We start from the raw sequence: 22457 nt of genomic DNA on the forward strand, positions 1-22457 counted from the left end.
GTTAGACAAAATGCTAACAGCAGTTAACTTGTTAATTTGGTGACTTCTGAACTAACCTTTGTTTGGGGGTGTCAGAGTGAAGGGGTAGGATGACAAACAAGTTACACATTTAAGTCTTTTATTTACATGAGAAAATGTGACCAAGTTTTTGTTAAGGTTAGGTTTTTTTTTACTAAAAAAAATGGAAATGTGAGGGGTTTTTTTCCACATTCATCTCCAATGAGGTGAAATCAAAATGTTATTTGTTGCCATTAGGACAACTATAGGTTTCTTCAAATGAAACAACTTAACCTTTGTAAGAAGTAAAGACCAAGGAGGCTGTTTTCAAGACTAGGGACGAATCAAGTAATCTCACAAAACCAGCAGAAAAACCTTCATAAAAGTTCAAAGAAAAACAAAAACAAAACTCTTTTCAGTCTATGACAAAAAAAGAAGCTGTAAAATGTAAATGGGATAAGAATATTAGCATATTACAAATACAAGAGAAACTTTCAATCCTCCCCTTTCTTGCCTTTTATTCAATTACTAAATCTGTGAAAAAGTTTTCATTCAAGCTTCAGAAAAATCAAAAAGAGGAGAAATAAGGGAAAGCCGAAGATGCAGAAGAAACCATCTATTTTGATCAGTTTTGTAACAGATTTGTGAGAGACAATCTTCACCATCCAGTCCGCAGCCCAGACAGCTGAAAATAAACAACGTCTCTCACACTCCCCTGGGTAATCATAGCAGAGCAGTGGGGGAGAGCAGACAGCAGCTGAGGTTGGTAGCTCAGGCCAGTGGCAAGCTCTTTGACCGGTGCGGCACAACTGGCCCCACAAAATGAATTTTGTCAGCGAGCGAGAGAAGACACTTGAGTCACAATACCCCCCTTTATTGATTCCCTCTCCCAGCTGCAGAAAGGTGATAAGGGGCCAGGGTTTTGTTTGTGGGAAATTGATTTATTTTGAGTTCACACAGTTGATGCTGGAGAGTGTCCACTGTGACTGAAGCAGGGCATTTTGACTCAGTTAGTCAAGGTGGGGCACAGAGTGAGGCGAAAGTGCAGAACTTGGGAGGATTATCAACATGACCTGCTGTTTAACATATAGTACTTTCAGTAAAGATAAATGGGAAATCAACTGATGACTCACAATGAGATAATTTTGTAACTTGGTGAGCTCTTACTGGGCAGAAACTGATGAGTAGCAAGCACCTCTAAGATCAAGCTATCCACTACGTTCTTCATAGTAGAGGTTGTTACTGAGCAAAAAAGACTCGGTGTGCTATTTTCAGCATCAGCTACGTGTCTGCAGTTCATTCAGACTGCAGAATGAGAAAAGGCCTCACTTTTAGCAGATAGCAGGACAGATGAGCACATCGCACCAAAATTGCTTTGCATTATTCTTTTGCTATTCAACCTCCGTTTTTTAAAGAACTAACAGGATTTAGAAGTGTTTATATTCTTAATGGAAATGTTGGTCTATGGAAAATCCTAGCATTCTCTAAGAATGTTGCTAGCTCTGCTACCTGCACTAATTGCTAGAAAACAATCCAAAATTCCACACTAATGTTGATTTTCCTTCAAACAATAAGACTGAACTCCTGTTTTACGACTTTTCTCCCACACATGGGGTATGAAGTTCTACTCTGATCCAACCACCACCTAAAGAAGGTATAGTAAATAAAGTGTAAATGCCGTTGCCATGTCGTAGTGTTCATTTTTTTGCAGAATTGATTAGCTTTGTTAATCCAAAGCTTTCCATAAAACAAACATCAGATCAGAAATTAGATGCTAAATTCTTGTTTGTGGAGCTTTAATTTTAATTTTAAATTCTACCTTTTTTTTAAGCATTTCTAAGTTTGTGATGAAGTAATTAAGTTCCAGCATCTGACTAAAACTACCCATATCCCTCAGTCATTTAGTTCTTACATGAGTCGATCAATTTCCTAAAGAAAAAAATCTAATATGTATTTTTAGTTGGTGCCTAAAGTAGCTAAAAAAGGATCTTTTTGGTGCAAAATATAGGAAGCAGCTATACAGAGAGAGGTCTTCTGTCTTCCTGAACTGAATGACACAGATGTCTTCTGAGTTGCAGTGATTCAGCACCAAGGCATCACAGCAGGAATGTGTTGGTATCATGCATACTTCACTCCCTCACTTCCTTCTCTCCCCTCCAACAATGTCTCTGACTCCTCGCCACTAAAAGTGCTCACTCTGTCTTTTTCATCCCCTTTAAGTCTGTTTTTTTTTTCACCCTCACGCAACACAAGAAAACATTTAAAAACATTGGCTATATGGGTATCATTTTCCCCAACAACTGCTTGCAACAAACATCATCTACCGCTGAATTACTTGTAATGAGAACTCCCACGTCATCCATCTTTGCATCCATGTCTCTAACCCCCTTCAGCCCCCTCCAGCTGTGGCAGAGATGAATGTAATGACTAGAGGCTCAGCTCAGCACCCTGAACTCATTCCTGCTGCTCCTCATCCTGCTTCACTGATATGCACAGCCATGCAGCAAATCAGCCCTGGCTGAACCTGGCCACACACTGGGGTTTCTGCTCCCACAAACAAGACATATTCACGGCCTCAAAGCTAGGAGTTCAATGCCTGGAGGGCTGTTGAAATGAAAGGTAAAACGGGAAGGGAGGAGTAGATCAAGACTGTCGGCTGTGAAGCAGATGCACATCACACACTGAGCAAGAGAAATCCCACTAATTCAGTAACCTTAGACTCCTGGGCTTGTTTTCTGTGGGCAACTGTTTTGTAAAAATGTTTTGTGGTGTGCCTTTAGCTGTCTATAAGCAATCCTAACATTACTTTCCTAATTACAATAAATCTGGACATGCAAAATGTCCAGATGTTTTTTTCTTCTTCTATTTTTATGATTAAACTTCAAGCATACATGCAAGAGTGATTCTGCAGCAGAACGATTCTGGCAAAAGCCCTGCAATTATATAGCAATGACAAGTCTTAAGTGGCATGTTAAACAGCTTTGTGGAGCCGTGCCAAATGCAACGAGTGCTTTTTCTAGATTGCATCGACCACGAAAGCGTCTGGCAAGGTCAGCCCATCGTGCTAGAATAAATTAAAAGCATTAAAATGCTTTTTATAAGCAAGGTGCAAATTAATGAACTGGTACTTTAGCATGTCCTGTTACAGTTACAGCCAAGGTGACTCTGCAGATCTGAATTATGGCAACAGCCTCCCACGAGACAGCTAACGTGTACCACTTGAACTTTTTCCCTTTTTTCTTTTGTTTGTGTTGATGCACAAACCAACACAACACGAGTCTGCAACAAACCAAGACGTAATCTCTGAGTCAGCTGTTAGTGGACTGGCAGAAAACAGCTAAAGTTTATTTGGGTTGCATTATATCATATTTACATTGAACCTAATCGTATTTTACCATATTTTGTTGTTTCACATCTCATTGTAACACCACTGTGTGCCATTTTCAGTGCATTAAATTGTATCACTTTTAAGCATATCATTCGACATTTCATATTAGCATGTTGTGTTATATTGTATCATGTACAATGTATGCTGTATTTCTTTATGTCAAATTGTTTCATTATGTATTGTAATTGTATTACATCATATGGTACAGTATTAAATTACATACTGCATTGTTGCAGGCAATATATTGTGTCAAATCAGATTGTATTGAGCTGCATTGTATCAAATACAATAATGTATTGTATCGGGTCAAACTATAACATATTATCCTTTCTAGTAGTAAATCATATACTGTACCACACTAAGTCTCATTTTACTGCAATGCACCATATAACACAATAAGGTGGTAACTTGAGTTATGCGGCATCGTATCAAATTGTCTCATACTGCATCATATCACACTGTATTACATTAGATTATCCAGCATTTTTATTGTGTCTAATCATATTGCAATAAACCGAACCATTTCAAATGCAATGTACTGCATTATATCTTATTGCATTAAATGGTTTGTTTATAATTTCTGATCGATTTCATATGAGAAGTGCAAGCCTTGTTTTCAGTTGTATGTCCTGTTTGAGCTATTACTGATGACCTGCAGGTCAAACTAAACACAAAAAGGAGAAAGAAGCAGCAATAAGAACTTCATTTCACTTAAAAACTTTCACTAACCTAAATCCCGACTTATACAAAAACATATGTAAGGTATATTTGTGTTTTGCTGTACTTCTTTTAAAGAAACTTGTCAATTGTGATATTTGATTAATTGCAAGCCTTTAAGGATAAATCTCATTAGGAATGCCCAATTACCACATATGAGCACAAGAGACAAGTTGAAAGGCTCAAAGTGGCTTCTATTACTGAATGAACATCAAAGGAACTTCACATCGACTTCCCTAATCAACTAATTATAGCACCTCTAATTACATATGCTTCAGTATCTTACAGATGTCGATCGGGTATCTCAGAATGTCGTCTTAAATGGATATAAAATCAATTAACCTTTTCGTCTTTTGAGAAGATTTTATGGCATGATACATAATGACTGGAGAGTCTTTGTGGTGACAAATAGCTGAGAATCACTAAAACCAGTAGTTTGTAGTATCTTACTAAAATCTCAAATGTGCAGCTCCTACAGCTGTATAAAATTCACTTTTAACTTCTGTAATTTTGAAAAAAAAAATCATTGTTCTAGCAAAAACAACTTAAGATTAAATAAATGGAATACATTATGGACAATTCAGCTCGTCTAAGCTGGATTTAATGCTGCTGCAGCATAAGGAACAGTTCAGCTTTTTGTTTTAATCATATATGTGTCCTGGCATGACACAACTTAGAGGACGTTAATCCCCACCAGCACACGGCCGTATGGAACGCACAGCAAATGGGTTTACTGCTGCGTAACGGAGAAGTATGGAAGTTGAACTTGGCGTCTCGCATGCAAACTGAGGAGCACATCGGTCATTGCCGGCTGTTCTGGGAGAAGCCCAGGCCCCTCAGCATGATCACAGATGGTGGCTGGGTGTAAAGCAAAATAATCACTCTCCATGCGGAAAAAGAAAAAAAAAATCTATGTAATAGGGAAAATTAAAAGAAAGAAAAACATAATGCAACTTCTCTGGTCATTTTAAAGTCCAATCCTGACCCCAGCGACCTTACTTTTGTCTGCTGTGGAAATATCCTCTTTTCTGGTCATCATCCTGGATTTTACAATCCGAGAGCAACTGAGAGTAAAGCTAATTTAAGTTTCGCTCCAAAGAGCAAGATCTTATGTAATTTAAAAAAAAAAAAAAGAAAAAGAGCCAACCAATCAAACTAATACCTGGTATAATTCTGCTATCTTACCTTAGGTCTTACACCCTGTAACCCCTTTTAAATCAAGTGGGACTAATCTACTTTTAAAGTATTATGTTTCCTGTATGCAACGGCATGACTCTTACCTTCTCTTGGTACTGCCTGCGTGAGGAATCCAGTGACTGGATTAGAGCTGTGGCATGGCCCACAAACATAGCGTAGCACGTGGCGCCCACGATCATGCTCAGCATGGTGATCCACAGGTCAGACATGCTGACGGGCGCCCGGGCACCATACCCGATGCACAGCATGTGGCTCATGGCTTTGAAGAGGGCATAGGAGTACTGCTTACCCCAGGACACATTCTGCAAGGACAGAGAGAGAGGAGTGGAGGGAGACAGAGAAGGGTTGGGGGGAGTTACTGCAGGGTAAGAAAAGATGGCTTTGCTTTGATGGCTTTTAGCCAGCATTCATGTCAAGCCTAAGACCTTAAGGCCCTCATTCTACCCGTTTCTGTTCCCTCTCTGCTCTCACTGTTCCAGGACTTACCTGACCCCACATTTTCTTCTCAAAAGTGGAAATAAAATCAAAGGTATGCCTGTAATCCCCCCTGGCATGTGTTCTGTTGACCTGATTAGTTTATCTCCTGCACTTGCCCTTAACTACACAATAGCATGCAGAGCTGGGTTTCTCTTGAGGGAGATGTTAGTTTTATTATCCCTTTGCAATTCCCATTTATGTATAAAGCAAGTATCCCTAGCTGTTATCTCACCGTGACTCAGCTCAGAGGACAGCCTGCTTTAAGTTGTATTGCATTTGATAGAAATGGAAAATATTGAAAGTTCAAATTGATTTAGAGCCTGGAGTTGGCTAATTTTCAAGTGGATTAGCTATGAACGAATTCTGATTGTTTTTTTTTTTTGTTTTTTTTCCATAAACACACTATTGGTGAAAATTCTGCAATGTCACACTGATGCGTGTGTCAGCATTTATTTCAGTGTAAATGCTGCTGCTGTGAGAAGAAAAATCAAAGTTTGGTATTTTCACAAAAGTATTTAAAAAGAAATTAGTAGAAGCACAATGATTAAAGAAGCTAACCTGAGAGTCAGGGCAATGATCTGTACATTATGACGGTAGCCATATTACCCTGGCACAATTCTACAAAAAACAATATTAAACTCCATAGTAACTTTGTCCTCGCTTTATAATAATAGCACACAATTCTTTTTAGCAACTGCTATTTCACATACAATGCCGCAATCATAAATTAAAGTCAAATGCTTGTGGAAGAAATACTTCTAAAAACTATTGTGAATTATGTGGGTTTTTTTTTAAAATCTTTGTATAGTTCTTTAAAAGTTAAAATTAATGATGAAAAAACACATATTGTTCAGAATAAAGTAACTAATGTTGAAAATCTACCACAAAAATGTAATGTGTTCAGTGTATCTTTAAAAACTAATCTTACTTCTCAGAGTTGAACAGTTTCAATTACATCAATAGTTTATCCAGTTTACTGCTGGATAAAACTTTAATTCACATATACCATATGAACTAACGTTTTATCCAGCGGTTTCAACTATAGGGTGCTGTAACCCTCCCCATTCCTCAGCTGATGCTGCACACTGCCTTTAAGCTGGAGAGAAGGCTTCTTTGCCCTGGGCTTCTGAGAAAACAAAATTCAGGTCTTAGGAAATATTTGTGGCTTAAGTAATGGTGTTAAAGCTGTTACTAAAGTTAGCAAGATGAAAAGCACCTCACAGAAGGCTGGCAGGTGGAGTAACTAACCAGCTTTTATCAGCTTGTTTTTCCACTGGGAGCTAAACTTGCAGTGCTAGTCGACACATACTCTGAATAAAAAAAAATTTTTCTTACATATTTTATAACAATAGACATTTGTTAGAGAAAAAAAACTATGCAGTGTAAAAGCACTCAATAATTTGGTTGACATTTAGAAAACTGTGCAATGGAAATAATATTACAATGAAGATATCAGGTGGGACATATGCCCGTTTTCTTCTTTCTCGGCTTTTCGTCTTGATGGCTAAATATCTAATAAACATGGAAAACAGATCTTCAGAACTGGTAAGCTATATTAGTCAACAATTGCTGCACTCCAAAAAGTCTTTTGCAGTTACAATAGTGTGCAGGCTGATATTGCAACGGCAATAGCAGATTTTTGATCTGAATGTCTGTGTTTAAAAAGCAATAACAAAAACTTAAAAATTTCAATTTTGATAATCAGTATGCTTGTGTTTCATTAGCAGAAGTAAGAATGCATCTTGTTTTTTATTTGTATTTTTTTTTTTAAATAAACCTTGAATACACAGAGACGTTTCTCTTTTTCTCGGACAGGGTAAAACCTGAAGGGCCGGTCTGCTTTTGACAAAGTTAGCGCAATAATTTGTGAAATGTGTGACTGACTGAGACATTTCCAGCAACTTCCTCCAGAAACTGACCAGGCTTAAAGGGAAGAGGAGGCTTTTCAGGCTTTTAACCTCCTTGTCAAACACTCGTTTCATTTATACGTTCTTACGTCCTCAATTTTCAACAAAAATAACTCTGGGGTGAGAAAGTCTAGCGGGGTGCAAATGTTTGAATATTATTTCAAAGATTACTGCTTTACACTGTCTCTTTCCCTGATGTCAGGCGCTATCCCCTCATGCTCGATGTTGCTGTTTATAACAGCTTTGGCGTAATATCCCTGGCCTTTAGGCAGTCTCCTTTATATCTTGCCCTTTTTACAGATTTAAAAGCACATTGGAAGTGACTTCCTATTGAAACGGTGATGTGAAACCATTAAAATGTGTTAATGCATCAACACTATTTCACTGCTGGGCTTGAAAAGCTTTCTAGCTTTGTTTCAGAACTCTCTAATGTCTTTTGTTCCCCACTTTTGTTGGTCTGAGCCACGACAGTCATGTTTGGAAGTGAGACCTGCAGGATTTAGCCTCCTCATTAACACCGCACTTATCAAATGTGAAAGTGTGCTTTTTTCCCCCTCCCTGGAGGACAGGCAGGATCTCTGGTGAGCAGGAGAATAAGCCCTTTGAGGTTGTGGTACTCGGCAAGTCTTTGCAGGGGAAGAAATGTGACGGGTCTTACAAACGGCAGCCAGAACGCTTACTGCTGTAATATATTTGCATCTTGCAGACAGAAATTACATTAAAATTTGCTCCAAACGATACACTTATCTCAACCCCACCTATGCGAGAGACAAAAGAGTTCAAGGCTCACTGGGTACCTCAATTTTAAGTGTTTGTTTTTTTTTTCTCAGTTAGCCTCTGTTTGGGAATCACTGTTCTTTCCACAAACTAAAAACTTTGACTTCCTCTCATGTTCTCAAATATTCACATTGCTTGAGTCACTCAGATTCTGTAGTGGCACAAATGGCATTTAGACGGCTGTACATTAACACAGTCTGGTCTATCAGCACACGTCTCTAACTCATGAGTTAATATTTACATATGGCTTCCAGATGAATGTGTGTCTGACAAAATCATTCACTACAGGATGTGTATGAGATCTCCCTTTTGCCACATTTAAACTACAGAACAAGACAATACAACAAAAACACACATACATGCTTCTTAATGCAGCTGTAAGTTTTAAAGCAATTTGAAGAATTTACAAATTTATTGTGGATGTGTAGAAGATGGGGGTCGGGGCAGAGGGGTTCAAATCTTAGCTGCTGGACACAGGGCAAAAAAATTGCACACCTACGGGCAATTCAGAGAGACCAGTTAACCTCGCGTAGATATTGTTGGACAGTGCGAAGGCTAAAGCAAGGTCATGAGTGAAGGATGGGGCTTCTCCAGTTTGACTGCTCTGGTTTTCACAAAGATTTTCAAACTGAAGAACTTGACTGACTTGTAAGTTAGTGTCTATAAGCCAGCTGTCCAGCAGCAGCAGCAGGGGAAGGTGCAGCACTGTGTCACTTTATTGCCCCGTGGAACTGGAAGGAAATGTCAGCCAGTGGGTCTGGCATGTCATTAGAAAAACATGAAACCTTGGGAAATATGATGGAATTGTTTTTGCATTGCTTTTAAAACCATAACTTTTTAAAACCTCGTTTACCTCGTAGACTCTCGTGTGTCTAAAATGATAAAGTGCAATAATTTTCCAGAATGGTACCTTATTTTTGCTTCTCTGTGTGGACGCTTTCATGGACCGATAAGTTATTACTCCAATAATTCGTCTTTTGCTAGAACACATTCTGCAGCTTTATGCACAAAGCCCTTTACATCCAACGATTCTGTCACTTGCCATGTCTCTCTTCATCTACTGACATCAGAAACTCTGTATTTATCTTTCTGCAGAGTGCTACCGACGTCGTACCCAAAACAAATTCCTTTCCATTCCATAATTTAAGTATCAGCTGCTACAAAGTTTCTGTAATTTAACAGCGCCATGTGTTTACCAGCGTGCTTTCTGCATCCAACAGCCTGCCAGGATTTCGTTTCATTAGTCACAATCTAGTCTCCTCCAGTTGCCTTACACAAGATGTAGCTGGTTATGTGACCGGCAGGCAGTTGCTGATTCACCATCACCCCAGAGTTGAGTGTCGCCCAGAGGCGTTGGTTGTTGTTGATACTGATGAATAACTAAGAGGCTAACAGGATGCAGTACACTGCTACAAAGAACACAGTCTGTCCTCTTATAACATTGGTTTTGAAGGTCAAAAAACATCAGTGTTTACCTGAAAAATACCCCTGAGTAGAGTCCATTACAACAATTGTCTTTGAAGGCAACCTATTTAATTTGGTCTTAGGAAAAATTACAGCTACTCTGTGAATCCAGTATTGGTTTCTTGAAGAGCATTAGTGAGCAAACTAATGAGGACAGACCGGTAATAACTGCTAAAGGGAAAAAACAACACAAAGTGCATGCCAAAGTACGATAAAAGCAGAGTTGGGTTGTGAAATAATATCTGAAGATTTGAAATCTCACACAGCACTGTTTGGTCCATTATCTGAAAATATAATACGGGAGGCACAACTGCTAAAAATATGACAAGCAGAACAGTTATTGGAGAATCATCCAAAATGGCCATTGCAGCACTGGAGGAGTTGCACAGGTCCACAGCTCTGGTGGTTTATAGAAATCTGCTATAAACCATTTAAAGGAAAAGTGTGAGAAAAGAAATTGAGTGTGTAGAGGAAAGGTAGCAGTGCACATCTTCATGAACATGGCATGAGAAATGTGTTAGCAGCATCATGATATGGTTTTGCCTTCTGGTAGGACAGTACAAGGCAATGTGACAAGACTTTTAAACGTTTGTCTATTTTATAAAGAGTAATGGGCATCAACTTCAGTCTCTAATCGGATGGTGACATCCCCTAAACTTATTGCAGCTGTTAAGGAGTATTAAGCCACGCTGCACAATAAAAAATTTTTAAAAAGACATTTTCATTTGAGAAAACTGCAACTCCAACAATAATTTTACTCCAACTTTAGAGGCATTTATACAAATAAAAATAGAAAAGTCAATGGTCAATGAAACCAGAATTAAATTTGAGGGAAAAGTAACAGAAGGAAAGAAAAACGTCAGATTAATTAATAAAACTCAGGACTGAGTTTGGCTGCTGGAAGTGAGTCATTCAGAAGGTTGGAGGGAAAATCAAGTGGGTGACCTTGCAATAAAAAAGCCAAGAGGGGTGACTGACGGATAGTTTGCATGGCTATCCGGGCCTTCGTGGATTTCAGCCTGTGCATGTGTGTGTGCGCGTGCTTGCGTGTGCGTCTACCCACTGTTTCTGCACGTCTCGACGCTTAAACACGAATGTTCAGCGATCTAGAACTTAGTTGACTATATCTCACTATAAGTGCATTTGCGTAACACACATGCTCCTAGACACATGTCCATATGCAAACAAATAGAACGGCCCATCACCCCCCGACAGAGTCGGCACAGTGACAGCGGCATTATCTTGTCTGGTGATTAAGTAAATGCAGCCTCTAAAGAGTAAGAAGGTACTCTCAGGCCATTAGTCAGAAAGATAACAGGCATCCAGGCTGTACTGCAACACTCAGCAGTATCTGCACTCCTCACTCTTCTAGCCCCAGCTGGAAACCAAGTACAAGCCAACTACACGAATAAATAAATATGGTGAATTTGAACTCATCGGGATGAAATGATACAGACACTGGATTTGGAAAAACACTCAGGCGCCAATCGTTGAATTCCATCAGGTATTTATACCTGAAATAAGCCAAATAAAAAAAACAACAGAAAACAGACAGTGAGAGAGAGAGAGGGAGAGAGATGTGAAGATATTTAGCCCATGTACGCTAATGTATTGTGACATTGTGAGAAGAAGGATCCCACACGTGGGCGCGACTTATCACTTTGGATTTGCCAGGCCACAGTCAGCACACAGGCTATTACTTCAGCAAAGATCCACGGGGAAGAGATTCCACAATCTGCTCACATCAGAGTCTGTGACACCACGCCAGCTGCTCATGAGCACAAGCCTAACGAAAACTATTGGCTTATTACAAATTTTACCTCAGTTGCTCCCCAATTATTGTAGAAATAAAAACTAAGAAATTACCAAAAAAAAAAATAAATAAATGTTTCTTTGGTACCTACTTTCAAATTCTAATTTAAACCTTTTATAATTTCTCTCCATACAATATATATCCGGCTTTAAGATTCCAATCAATCAAAATGGGTAAAATAAAAGTAAAAAAGTTAAAAACTTTATTAGTACTTTATTTCTTTTCCCGGCATCATCCAGCCTAATGTGCAAATAGTAATAATCAGAAATGTGAATGAAGGACGTAAGGATAGATCATCAGTCCATCACAGACACACAGGAACAGCAAGCATGCACACACTCATTCCTAAGGATAATTTAGATCAAATTACAAACTACAGGGTACGCTTCACAAAACTGATGGCATGATGTGGAGCACAACAACAGCCTAAGATGTAAAGCTTGGGTACACACATGGGTCTTTCAAGTGGGCAATCTCCATAAATATACTGTCATGTTAGCTACAAAGTGGCTCACAGACAACAAAGTCAATATTCTGGAGTGGATGCAAAGCTCTGAACTGAGTTTCAGAAAGTTTGTTGGCAAGGAAACATACAAACCTGACTCAGTCACGTCAGTTCTGCCTGAACAAGTGGGTCAAAAAAATATAATTATTTAAAATTTTAAAAAATCAGCATACTATCGTGGTGACCTTGTAAAAAGGCACCCAAAACATCTGACCCAACATTCAGCTTAGATAGCAGTACTACAAAATGTTAAGTACCTGTATGTAGACTTCAGAATTTGAATTAGCAAATAGAAATAATTTTATTTATTCTGAATGACATTGAAAAGAAGAAAATGTTTAGACTGATTTCTTGTCAGACAAAGAGGATAAACAGCTATTGTTGTGCTTTTACACAGTGTATGTAAATATACGGTCTTAACTGTAAATTAGATGTAAAATATTCTGTCGTGGACACTGACACAAAGGCAATGTCAGGTTTTGAAACCTGACATAGATTTAAGGGCCAGGGGACATCATTGTTTTCTTGCTTCTTCATGCAAATTAATTTACGAGTATACAGCCTTATGAAAAGAGAATTTAAGTAGTTGGAATTAATGATTTAGGTCACCCTTGCCTCCAGCAAACATTTGTGCCCTCTTTGTTTCAAAAATATTCCTTCACTCTGAAGCTTTAAGCATAGCGTTGTTTGTGGTGGCAGGGGGGAGAAATGATCCTGCCACACAGGGGGCATCAAATTAGCCTTTTACATGAGTTCATTTTTACACTGATTTGCATACAAGAAGCTGAATGTGTCGAACTCATACTGAGCAAGGGCAACAACCTGCAGCACAAAAACAGGAGCTGTTTGTCACTACGCTTTAAGATTATAAACACGTTTACAACCAAACGGCTGCAAATCAAAGTAAAACGTAAGAGAGGAAGATTAATCTCCCACTTTGTGGACTATTGGCGAGGACGATTTGTAGCACTCATGTGGGAAATTAGATCAGTCCAAAGTCTTTGGGTGCAAACAGAGAAGGATCTGTTTGTTCCATCTGCTTGCATGAGTAACACTTGCAAGCTGGTAGTGAGCTAGCTTAGGCAACTCATTGCCTCAAAGTAAAGATAAGAGTGGGAAACAGAACCGTGACGCTGAGCAGAGCTGACATTTGCACCTCGAGCCCAATGCCTCAGAGCGGCCAGCATGCATGTGGAGCACAAAAATGTTTATCACATAGAAGGAGATGAGAAGGCAGAAGACTTCCATAGGCGAGCATTTACAAGCAGAGTGACCCAGGAGGCATGTACACACTTCTGCACAATCATGTTGCTCCAAGAGGAGCAGCGATGCTTGACCCCCAACTTAAGGCAGAGACAGTGAGGAGGAAATAATGCTGAGGAAGGAAAAGAATGCCCAAGAGGAGGGAGACTACAAGGACCCTAAATAAAAATGACGGTTATGTTAAAAAAAAAAAGATACGTTTTCAAGTCATCTCCCATTTCTACACTGTAGTGAAACTAATTCTCAGCCGAAGTAACACCTATACTTGACACCATTTCATGACTGAGAAACCGTCATCCTAAACACACTCTGAAGCATGCAGGAAGTAGTCAGACGTTCAAAGACTTGCACCGATTTTCTACTACAGTTAAGTGTTTGCCCGTACACACAAATGGATCCAGGACGTTTGAAACTGTCCTTTCACATAATGTTTAGGCACGTTTCTTTCATAAAACAGGGAACTTTGTGTGCATGATAATATACAGGGGACCATTCTATTTTAATTTACACTTAAATGTAAGTAAATCCTTTCTGCATGATTTAAAAGCATGTCTACGTGCAGAAAAAGTGGAACTTCCACAAGTTGAGCTTCTAAATGAGGCACACAAAAACAAAAAGCTAAAGCATTTTTTTTTTGTACTAAACACTGCTTATGTGGGTTACGCAGAATAATAATATAAATGAATGAAGTGGATCAGGAATAGCATAAGAGTAAAGCAATTTAAATATTCAGCATTTAGGTATAAATCCCATGAAGAGAGGACATTTTGAGGTCACATTGTGTGCATTTATTTATTTACCAAGTATAAAGTCATCCCACAGTGCGCCAGTTTGTAGTCTTTTCCCAACTATGCTGTTTTCCAGTAGAACTGAATTGTGCCATTAAAATAAATTCCATATATATCAAGCATATATATGCTTGATATATGCTTGAATATATCATTATATCAAGAATATATGCTTGATATATTCCATATATCAACCATATATGGATTTTATTGTAAATATACAAAATCAATAAAACAAACCAAATTTATATAAAACTACAGAAAGTAATTAGTTATTGATGTGTTGACATCAAGAGGGCCATATCATGCTAATTTCATGTTACTTGTAAAGTGTTAAATTATCAATACATGATGAACAATCAAACAGAGGAATCACTTGTAACCCTGCTCTGATAGGGTTAACAATGGGAGTTCCCAAAGTGTTCACTCACTCCGTGTGATCAAGTCCGACCCTGATGTTGCAACACGCTGCTTGGCAACGAAATGCAGATTTTCTATTAGCTTAGTAACAGCTGGGAAGTTTTTAACTTTGTGAGACTTGAGTTTTGACTGATACTATATTTCTGCATATGAACTCCATCAGAAAATCAAGGCAAGCACAACGCGAGTTACAATTCGTCTTTCTTTGCATCATTATATTGGCTAATGTTTGAGAACAAAAGTCTGTTTTTGCTGCCCAATAGTGATGTTTGATGGATAGCAAAAGCGGAAAAACTAAAATGTATAAAACGAGCTGATGTGGATCCGAAATAGCTACAAGTGTGAGACATTGATGCCATTCAGAACTGTTTCAGACCATACATGAAAGAAATAGTGCTCTTAATTAAAATGTCAGGGATGCCAGGCCACTGCAGACTCACAGGATGCATTCTGATAGTTCAATGTGAAAGGAAGGATGCCTCAAACAAAGCAATGTTGCTATAAACAACCACTACTTACATTTTCCATGTACAAATCCTTTACATACAGCTTTGCACGTGCCAAAAAGCAGTCATGTCGGCACTGGTGACAACCTAACTCTGCTGTCTTATTCCCTGTTTTATAACTTATTTTATCCTTTTAGTCCATGATTGTAGCCATTACATATTATTAACATTCTAGACCAAAGATTTTTTTTTTTAAAGAATCCAAAATGATTTAAGCCTTAAGATGTCTTTTTTGCAACAACTTATGCCAGCTTATGTAAACCAAATACACCGTGCACAAGGAGTGAAGTTGGTGCAATGATTAAGCTGTACTCCTCTATTTTCCACACCATTGTGTCGCATTGGATAAAACTGTATGTTAAATTATTCCAGTCTAATAAATGCACCAGCACATGGAGGCTGTATGTCCAATGTCATATTATGAATGCAGTGTAATGATAAACTGCATACCCCTTCCACATCAAGAGGCAATTTTTGATTGCACAGAAAACAAACCAGGGAGGAGCTGAGATAAACAGACAGCTCAACCAGCAGAATGCCAGAATGCCCAGTCAAAGTTCAGACCTCGATACAAATATATCTATATATAAATTTAATAGAAACAGTAATATATAATTCAGCTAAAATTGTGCTGGGTAGAAATGCAAAACGTGCTTGTTGCAAATAATTGTTTTCAAACCACAATTAAGAGATACAGGAAGCAACAGCTGCTGACATACTATGGCTTTATGCATGAAAGAAGAAAAATGTGTAATACTTACAACCATACCATTTAGGGACACCCAGCAGTCAGGGGGAAAGTCTTGGAGGAGAGGCACCAGATACTGGAGACAGCCATCCCAGTGACACAGAAGCAGCATCATCCCTATCAAATTAAATATTCTTACCACTGCACTAGCCAGATCATAGGTCATATGGAAAATCTGGAAGACAAAAGCAGAGACAAAGACCTCAGTTAATACATTACAGTCTGGACATTTATACATACAGCTGGTGTTATATTCGAAAAGATTTTAAGTAATAAGCCCCTTTTGAAGCTGATAAATTTGGCTGCTTAGGGGATGTATGTGTGTATCTGCACTCGCAGAAATTGGGCTGTGCATAATTCAACATGGCTGCTTTCCAAAGCAAACAGAGCCGTCGAGGAAACACACATCCAGCGCAGAGGACAGCAGGTAAACGCAGCGTAAATGAGTTGGATGATGAAGAGAGCGCATGGCTGTAGAGTAATTAGTCGGCTCGTGTGTTTCACTGGCATAAGCAGGAGTCGACATTTACGGCCGGCGCGGCCGTTTGATCTCGGCGCGAAAGTTTTCAGGACAAAAAGTTATCGGCGGCGTGAAGAAGCAAATCTGTGGAGGGAAGCTGTGTCATTTACGTCGGATCAGGACGAGGTGAATCGACTCACGCCTGGGTGACCACGGCGCTCCTTCAGAGCTTCTCATTAGCATAAGAAATCATCATTAGCATGAGAAACCAATTACTTACTTCCAGGTTAGTTAGGTCACAATCTTCTTTATGCTGAGGCTCAATTTCTCCTTGCCAAAAAAAAAAAAAAGGTTTAAATTAGGGGAAATATGGCAGCCGATTGGTCCGCTTTGCATAATAAACCTGCATAATTTTTCAGCTTATAGCACATGATTTCAGTTAATTATGATCTATTTAAAACTAATGGCTTTCCATACTGCATGAAATCACCATTTTATTTGTAAGAATTGAGTTTCAATTGGTTTGCCACATCATTAAATGATTGTGAAGATTTTTCTTTTAAATAAAAAAGCTTCTGTTTAAGCTTATTTAAGTTTAAATCTGAAGTAGCTGATGGACTTCAATTAATTCACCACTTCATGCAAAGTGGTTACTGCACTAGACAGCTATGCACAGATGTTGATGGTACTGACACCTACTACCATTAAGACTAACACACTTCTTTAAACAAACCTCAAATTGTGAGCAACTCAGAAATATATCGCCAGACATAGGTTGTATTTTTATTTTTTTCTAACCAATATTGATACTGTACTTTCATTGAAAATACTTCACAAAACTACTGCACATATTTGAGCTTGTTTTTGTTATTTGATGGTAACTTAATATTTTTTGCTGAGTAGCTGCAGCATGTGATTTAACGTGAGAGCGGTTTTTTATTGTTTAAGAGAAAAGAGACATAAAGACCCGCATTGTAGGCAAGTGGAGTTAAAATCTGTGTCAAACATAGAGGATAGTAAATCTGTATGATAATTTCTTAGAAAAGTAGTAACTGAAACATACTGGATGTATGGATGGCGCTACGGAGGCTGAAATAGCTGAAAATGCAGAGGATGAGTTAATTACAGTTTTATTATTTTACACAACTTGTTTCTATTAGAATAGTTCTGCACTGTTTTTTTCTCTTCTGGTTTATATTTTTCCTACATTTTCATAGTAAATCTCTCTTTTTTTTTCTTACTCCTCATATACAAAGTTCTTAAAAGTGAACCGCATGTTGACAGTATTCTGTAATCTGAGCCACTTTTTGTTTATGTTCAAAAATCTGCTTGACCAAAGCCCAGGTGTTGTTAAAAGCTCTTTGAATCCACAGTTCCCCACCTCTGTCTATTGTGACTGGCCTGTAACCCCACACGGCACGAAGAACAATGTCCACACACAGAACAGAAAGGAGAGGCAGGGCCCGAGCCGGCGCTCAGATCCCTCTGTGGTTCAACTCATCCGCAGGGAGACACAGTGCACTGCCCTGAAAGGCTAAAATTAGCCACCGGCTTACAGGGTGGCTGTCTCAGGGCACCTAACATCTTCTCCTCACACCCAATTTAGAACACATATCACTGACTCGGCTGAGGCCGTGTTTAGATTAATTAGAAGTGTGTGACATAAGGGGATAACAACATTCAAGCAAGAGGTAAAACAAAGAAAAAACAGGGTGTGGAGCAAAGCTAGTGCCTTGCCTCCCTTTGTGAACACGCAAAAAGCACAACGAGAATTGATGAAAACACGATGAAGACTGGGACAAGGTTTCCCAAAGTCCCAGCGACTGTCTATAACTTTGCTGGAAAGTTTCTACGACCTTTGACTTGTGCTGCGTTCCAAAGGTCAGAGGGGGTTCATTAACAATTGCTACTTTCAGATGAGTAGGTCATCGTGAGGTAAATATTTGAAAATATACCAAAACTCATGTAAAGGTAAGTAGAATGTCCAGTTTTCCTAAAACATGGAGAAAGCTCACAATAATCAAGACAATTTATATTCTATATGAAACAGACACAATATGGTCTATGTCTGAGTAATATTGTGTTTTTGTGGATGCCGTCTCATTACAGAAAATTAGGAGAGAGTTCAACATCTGTAGCATTATAATCGGAGATACTGAGAAATGGACAGCTGATTGAACAAGGAATGGTCATTTAATGCAGAAAGGCTCTGAATAAAGTATTTCCAATGTGGTTAGTGATAGTTTTTAAAACAGAAATCAGAATCACAGGAGAAGGTTGAAAAAGTCAGAAATGTGAAACAAGTACACGCAATACTGGAGATGAGATGTTATAATTTATTTTTTTTATACATTCTTGACTTTTTGTTGTTACACATAGCTATATTTTAGTTTGCAAAGAAAACCCCTTAAATGTACCGTTCTTGTCCAACCAAAATTATGTTTATGCTGGTCATACTAAGAAGTCTCAGCATTTTGTGCAATAGATTTGATAGTATGAATCTATGATCTTATACTGAGCATCATATGCGGCGTTATTGATATGCTGCCGGTGCCCACAGAAGCCCTGTGAGTTACCGAGTTAATTTGATGATGCCCATCTCCGTTTTGCAGTTTGTATTTTTTTTTAATGCATTCAGTGCCATAAAAATATTTCTTATTTCCTTTTGGGTATTTGCACAAAACAAAACAGAAGCGAGTAAGAATCCCTTCTCTTGTGTTCACACTGCTTCTCTTCGTCTTTGCCAGGGAGCTGAATGCCAGCAGACATGTTGCTCCTCAGCAAGCAGCATGGCAGAAAGAACGGCTTATTATGTCATCAAAGTTTTAGTCTGTGTTTATTTTTTGGAATTCAAAAACAAAAAAAGAAAAGAAAAAGACAAGAACAACGTCACAGCGAGCAAATGCAAACTCGGAACAGGTGACGTTAAGCATCTATCAGATGTCAGGGCTCCGTGTGAGCCAACTCAAATTCATAGCCCCTAAAGGAAAATGATAATGCAGTGACTAACTAGCCACAGATCCCCCCCATGGCAATGGGGGGATCCCCAATCTCAGCAGACTGTACTGCTGACACCAAAAGACGGCAGTCATTGCTTGGGAAATGTTCCTGGAAAAAAAAAAAACAACACTCTGAAATGAAGCCTGATTTTTAACTTCCTCAAATGTGACTAGCAAAAAAATGAGAAGCGTTACAGGCAAAGGCAATGAGTCATCTACATTTATTTACTCCCCTGGTAACAGTATGCAGTAGTTAAATCATTTCACACCAAAATATTTAAAAAATAAAACCATCTAAGATGGGCACCGTTGTTCAGAGGAGGGAAAAAAACTCATCAATATTATATGCCTGATCTGATCAAGTTTTTCAAAATAAAAATGTATCTTTAATCATTAAGCTGTGATTTCCTGTTTTCACTGGATATGAATAGAAAATCACAGCAAACCTATTTCTCTAACCATCCTGATGTGAGCGAGGCATGAATATGTGTCACTTGAGTAAGGCAGACATGTGTTGGCCTGGAAATGGCAAGTAATAAGTAAAACGTTGAAAACTGGAACTATGCTGGATGTCTCAAATTGCACACACACAGCTGGGAAGCGCATTAGAGAGCAGAAGATAATATCCAAAGATCAGTGTCCAGCGACGGCAGTAAAAAGTGGCACCTTGGGGTCAGCAAGTCTCCACAGCTGGACTGATTGAGAGTTAAGACACTGAAAGTACTGCGCTGACTCAAAGCCCAGGTCTTGATCTCATTGACATGCAGTGGGGTGACTTAAACGAGCAGCACACACAAAAAATCCCTTAAACACCTGAAAGCTGAAACTGAAAAAGACAATATAGCAAGATGAAACATGAACAAGTTCGAGGCTGCAGTTGTGCACATGGCAAGAGTTACAGCTGCAGAACAGAAGTCGCTTTGCTACAAATAAAGCCCAAGAAGTTAACTTGCAACAATGTTTCATATGAATGGCTGGTTGTGTTGGCCATAACTCACAAAAAGCTGTCAACTACTGTTAAGCTTAGAAGTTGAAATCATCTGCAAAGGTAGCTGGAGCAGAGAGCCAAAAGCACCATCAGCGTCTGCAGCTGGCATGTATGGCAAAAATGTTGGCTTAGAATTAAGTGCATAAAGCTTACATTTCTCTGGGGACAGAGCTATTGGTCAACATAATCCTCTAATACCGCAGAGACAAACAGCCAAGATGAGATATGATAGTTAAACAAAGTCACATGCTGGTCATGGGTCACGTCCAGCCAGAAAAGCAAAGCACTTGCAGAACAGAATGAGAACAAACGTATCTCAACCCAACCAATAAGATGTCCAGCCCTTCCTCCTTCTATATGTGACATTTAAAAATACAATATTAAAAGTTTTTAATATGTCAACTAACTCATGTGACTGGAAATTAATTTTCCTACATTTTGTTTTTCTTTTTTTTTTGATAACTACATTCTGTCAGTTTGACCTTTAGAAATTATTATACACAAGAAAATAAATAAATAAATACATAAACAAATAAATAAATAAATAAATAAATAAATAAATAAATAAATAGCATGCCGGAGTTTTGCTCATCAACAACCAGTTGGTTCCGAATATGCAACTACAAAGTGGCCTTTATGCATCTTTAAAATGAACATGAGTGACCTCTTTCCGAGGTTAGTGAGGATTAGCATGGGACTAATTTGATGGGATTAAATCCTCCACTGGCTATTACATTGAGGGATGACAAAATGCTTCCAAGAAAATCTGCAATTCTCCTGCTTAGCATCATCTTGTAAATCTCTCTTTGGAAGTCTCTTAGTTTTACTTAATTACAAGAGCGCGTCTGAACATGGATTTGTTTTTTTTGTTTGTTTTTTTTTTAAATCACATAAAACTGGATTTTTATGAAGTGTAGCAGGCAAGGCATTTTCTGCAAAACCTTTTCATGTGAACAGAAAAAAAAAATAAAAAAAATTTATGTAGAGGCATCAATATAAAATCCTTCTGTCCTTCAAGGCCAAGCAGTTTCCAGTAAGTAATTATGACTCATGTGACTGCAGTGTGATAGTGATGCAAGTATAGTTCAGCAAGAAATAGACATAAACAGAGCTGGCATTGCTTCAGGGTTTCGGGCAGCATACTGTACACTCTGGAAGCCTCTTCACTGTCCTGAACTGTTTATTGTACATGTTAGGATAAACTAGAGCTCTCAGAAAGGACGGGAGAAGAATTCCAGTAATGTCAATATGAATCTGTAGCACACGAGTTTAATTAAACAGCAACTAATGTAAGCAGAAAGAAGAGGAATAAACCGTCCAATAAAATAAATTTAAAAATGGATGCACTTAATCAGACGTACTTATTTCCCTGTGTAAAATGTTCCTGCTTCCTCTGACCTGGTGCCCCTGGGTAAGGCGGTTAACCCTTTACATGCTGGGTTAACTGCTGGAGCTATAAGTTGTCTACATGCGAGTGAGAGAGGCTGGGAAAGTAATTATCTATTGTGAGGCATTTTGAGTGGTTGGTGATTAGAAAAGTGTTGAATAAACTAATTCAATTTACCATTAAAGTAGATTATCAATAAAGATAATTCAAAACAAATAAAAATCACAGATTCATTCATTCCTCTCAATGTCTAGGGTAACTATTTGTTAATGGTGAATTACTAAACGCATTTTGTTAATTATTACCAATGAACTGACTATTAGGTTCTATTTAGTAGATGGTTAGTTGCTTATCGGCTAATAATGAGCAACTGATAGCTTAAAATCCAATTATTGAATAGTAGTTATGTTAATTACTACTTCTTTTTTTTTCGAGAGCAGTTAGTTTACTAGGAAATAATTATGAGAGACATAATGTGTTATACTGTTAATTTTTGGCTCGTCTTTAGGTAAAAACATGATGGCTGAATTAGCCTTTTACCCATTTTTGTTTTAATTGGAAAAATAATTTCCACAAAGTTCTCAGTCCTCCATGCAGCTGTCACAGATTCAAGTCCTGGCCTGCTGACCTTTGCTGCATGTCTTCCTACTTTCATG

At 38.4% G+C, this 22457-nt stretch overlaps 1 protein-coding gene across 1 annotated transcript in view; it reads right to left on the reverse strand.

The window, feature by feature from the left end:
* hcn1 (hyperpolarization activated cyclic nucleotide-gated potassium channel 1) overlaps window positions 1-22457 on the reverse strand; it is an 81716-nt gene that overhangs the window by 24012 nt on the left and 35247 nt on the right. The window contains exons 3-4 of the mRNA XM_008424521.2: window positions 15981-16142; window positions 5383-5601 (exon numbers count right to left, since the gene is read on the reverse strand). Coding sequence (XP_008422743.1) covers window positions 5383-5601; window positions 15981-16142 — 381 coding nt within the window. The remainder of the gene's footprint in view (window positions 1-5382; window positions 5602-15980; window positions 16143-22457) is intronic.

The sequence above is a fragment of the Poecilia reticulata genome, linkage group LG12, assembly GCF_000633615.1.
Source record: "Poecilia reticulata strain Guanapo linkage group LG12, Guppy_female_1.0+MT, whole genome shotgun sequence".
In the NCBI taxonomy this organism is placed as follows: domain Eukaryota; kingdom Metazoa; phylum Chordata; class Actinopteri; order Cyprinodontiformes; family Poeciliidae; genus Poecilia; species Poecilia reticulata.